The sequence below is a fragment of the Salvelinus alpinus genome, chromosome 6 (genome assembly GCF_045679555.1).
Source record: "Salvelinus alpinus chromosome 6, SLU_Salpinus.1, whole genome shotgun sequence".
Taxonomy (NCBI): domain Eukaryota; kingdom Metazoa; phylum Chordata; class Actinopteri; order Salmoniformes; family Salmonidae; genus Salvelinus; species Salvelinus alpinus.
The window spans coordinates 82,857,173-82,860,097 of record NC_092091.1 but is presented as its reverse complement, the minus strand read 5'-3'; the positions used below and the strand labels follow the sequence as shown (position 1 = coordinate 82,860,097).

General features: G+C 52.5%; 1 protein-coding gene across 1 annotated transcript in view; it reads right to left on the bottom strand.

The window, feature by feature from the left end:
• Positions 1-510: 510 nt before the first annotated feature.
• Positions 511-2,925, bottom strand: part of LOC139579771 (keratin-associated protein 4-3-like) — a gene marked incomplete at its 3' end in the record, with an annotated part of 5,237 nt that continues 2,822 nt past the window's right edge. Inside the window, exon 2 of the mRNA XM_071408592.1 lies at positions 511-1,101. Within this exon, the coding sequence (XP_071264693.1) occupies positions 511-1,101 (591 nt within the window). The remainder of the gene's footprint in view (positions 1,102-2,925) is intronic.

Below are 2,925 nucleotides of genomic sequence, written 5' to 3'. Positions count from 1 at the left end.
GGAGGAGACGCAGCTGGAGGAGACGCAGCTGGAGGAGCCACAGCGGGAGGAGACACAGCAGGAGGAGGCACAGCAGGAGGAAACACAGCAGGAGGAGACGCAGCGGGAGGAGACGCAGCTGGAGGAGCCACAGCGGGAGGAGACACAGCAGGAGGAGACGCAGCTGGAGGAGACACAGCAGGAGGAGACGCAGCAGGAGGAGACACAGCTGGAGGAGCCACAGCGGGAGGAGACACAGCAGGAGGAGCCACAGCTGGAGGAGACACAGCGGGAGGAGACACAGCAGGAGGAGGCACAGCAGGAGGAGACACGGCAGGAGGAGGCACAGCAGGAGGAGACGCGGCAGGAGGTGACACAGCAGGAGGAGACGCGGCAGGAGGTGACACAGCAGGAGGAGACACGGCAGGAGGTGACACAGCAGGAGGTGACACAGCAGGAGGTGACACAGCAGGAGGTGACACAGCAGGAGGAGACGCGGCAGGAGGTGACACAGCGGGAGGAGACGCGGTAGGAGGTGACACAGCAGGAGGTGACACAGCAGGAGGAGACACAGCAGGAGGAGCCACAGCAGGAGGAGGCACAGCAGGAGGAGACACAGCAGGAGGAGACGCAGCGGGAGGAGACGCGGCAGGAGGTGACACAGCAGGAGGAGCCACAGCTGGAGGAGACACAGCAAGAGGAGGCACAGCAGGAGGAGACACAGCAGGAGGAGACACAGCAGGAGGAGTCACAGCAGGAGGAGACACAGCAGGAGGATACACAGCAGGAGGACACGCAGCAAGAGGAGACACAGCAAGAGGAGACACAGCAGGAGGAGACGCAGCAGGAGGAGGCACAGCAGGAGGAGACACAGCAGGAGGAGACGCAGCAGGAGGAGACACAGCTGGAGGAGACGCAGCAGGAGGAGACACAGCAGGAGGAGACGCTGCAGTAGGAGACGCAGCAGGAGGAGACGCAGCAGGAGGAGACACAGCAGGGGGAGACACAGCAAGAGGTGACACAGCAGGAGGAGTAACAGCAGGAGGAGACACAGCAGGAGGTGACACAGCAGGAGGAGACACAGCAGGAGGAGACACAGCAGGAGGAGAAACCCAGGGGTGTCTAATACACCTAGAAATTTGTCGTTTGGAGCAACGTGGATAAACGTCAGAATCTGAAGTCTAATTTTTCAAACCGTGAGATCTAGTTGGTCAGAGACAAAAACGGACAGATGGAGGGACCGTTCGCACACACACACATACACACACACACACACACACACACACACACACACACACACACACACACACACACACACACACACACACACACACACACACACACACACACACACACACACACACACACACACACACACACACACACACACACACACACACACACACACACACACACACACACACACACACACACACACACACACAATATGTACCATAAAGACAGTTAACAGTCTGAAGGCCTGAGTGATACTACTGTACTGTCTCAATATGTACCATAAAGACAGTTAACAGTCTGAAGGCCTTAGTGATAGTACTGTACTGTCTCAATATGTACCATAAAGACAGTTAACAGTCTGAAGGCCTGAGTGATACTACTGTACTGTCTCAATATGTACCATAAAGACAGTTAACAGTCTGAAGGCCTTAGTGATAGTACTGTACTGTCTCAATATGTACCATAAAGACAGTTAACAGTCTAAAAGCCTGAGTGATACTAATCTGCGACTGTATCTCAAGGGAAGACTACAAGTCCCAGCTGACACTTCTCTCCTCTATTACGCCACTAATGGATCGCACATTGCTGTTGCCGTGGAGATGTGTCCCCCTTTTCCCTTCGAAAGAAACATCCACTTTTTTTTCTCTTCGCTTTTTCTTTTTCTCTTCTGCACATCATGCCTCCCTCGCTTTATCTCTTTCTCCAGTTCATGCCTCCCTCGCTTTATCTCTTTCTCCAGTTCATGCCTCCCTTGCTGTATCTCTTTCTCCAGTTCATGCCTCCCTCGCTTTATCTCTTTCTCCAGTTCATGCCTCCCTTGCTGTATCTCTTTTTCCAGTTCATGCCTCCCTCGCTTTATCTCTTTCTCCAGTTCATGCCTCCCTCGCTTTATCTCTTTCTCCAGTTCATGCCTCCCTCGCTTTATCTCTTTCTCCAGTTCATGCCTCCCTCGCTTTATCTCTTTCTCCAGTTCATGCCTCCCTTGCTGTATCTCTTTCTCCAGTTCATGCCTCCCTCGCTTTATCTCTTTCTCCAGTTCATGCCTCCCTCGCTTTATCTCTTTCTCCAGTTCATGCCTCCCTCACTGTATCTCTTTCTCCAGTTCATTCCTCCCTCGCTTTATCTCTTTCTCCAGTTCATGCCTCCCTCGCTTTATCTCTTTCTCCAGTTCATGCCTCCCTCGCTTTATCTCTTTCTCCAGTTCATGCCTCCCTCGCTTTATCTCTTTCTCCAGTTCATGTTTTTTCTTCTTCTTGTGTTGCGGCTGGGGAAACAAGAAGAGGACAACAACAGAAGACAGAAGAAACAGAAAGCAGGTTTTCTGGGGAGAAATAAAGAAGGGGAACAAATTAAAAACCTGATAGGTGTGAAAATGGAGCTGTGGCGTGGAGCGGACACGAAGAGGAGGAGAGGAAGGAGAGATGAGAAGAGATGTGGATGGGGGGGCGGAGAGGCGTGAACTCAAGGTGGCGTGAACGAGGGATCGGTTTCACCTGGAGCAGGTAGAGAGAGAGAGACATGGATGGAGATAGAGGGAGAGAAGTTACTGAGCGAGCAGTGCTGTTGAACGACAGAACAGAGGAAAGAAATGAAGAGCAGTCGTAGATTTATGGAGACGTGAAGAGGACATGAGGTGCCTGTGTGTGTGTGTGTGTGGTGTGTGTGTGTGTGTGTGTGTGTGTTTAAAGGATCCCAGTCCTATTCTTTGTC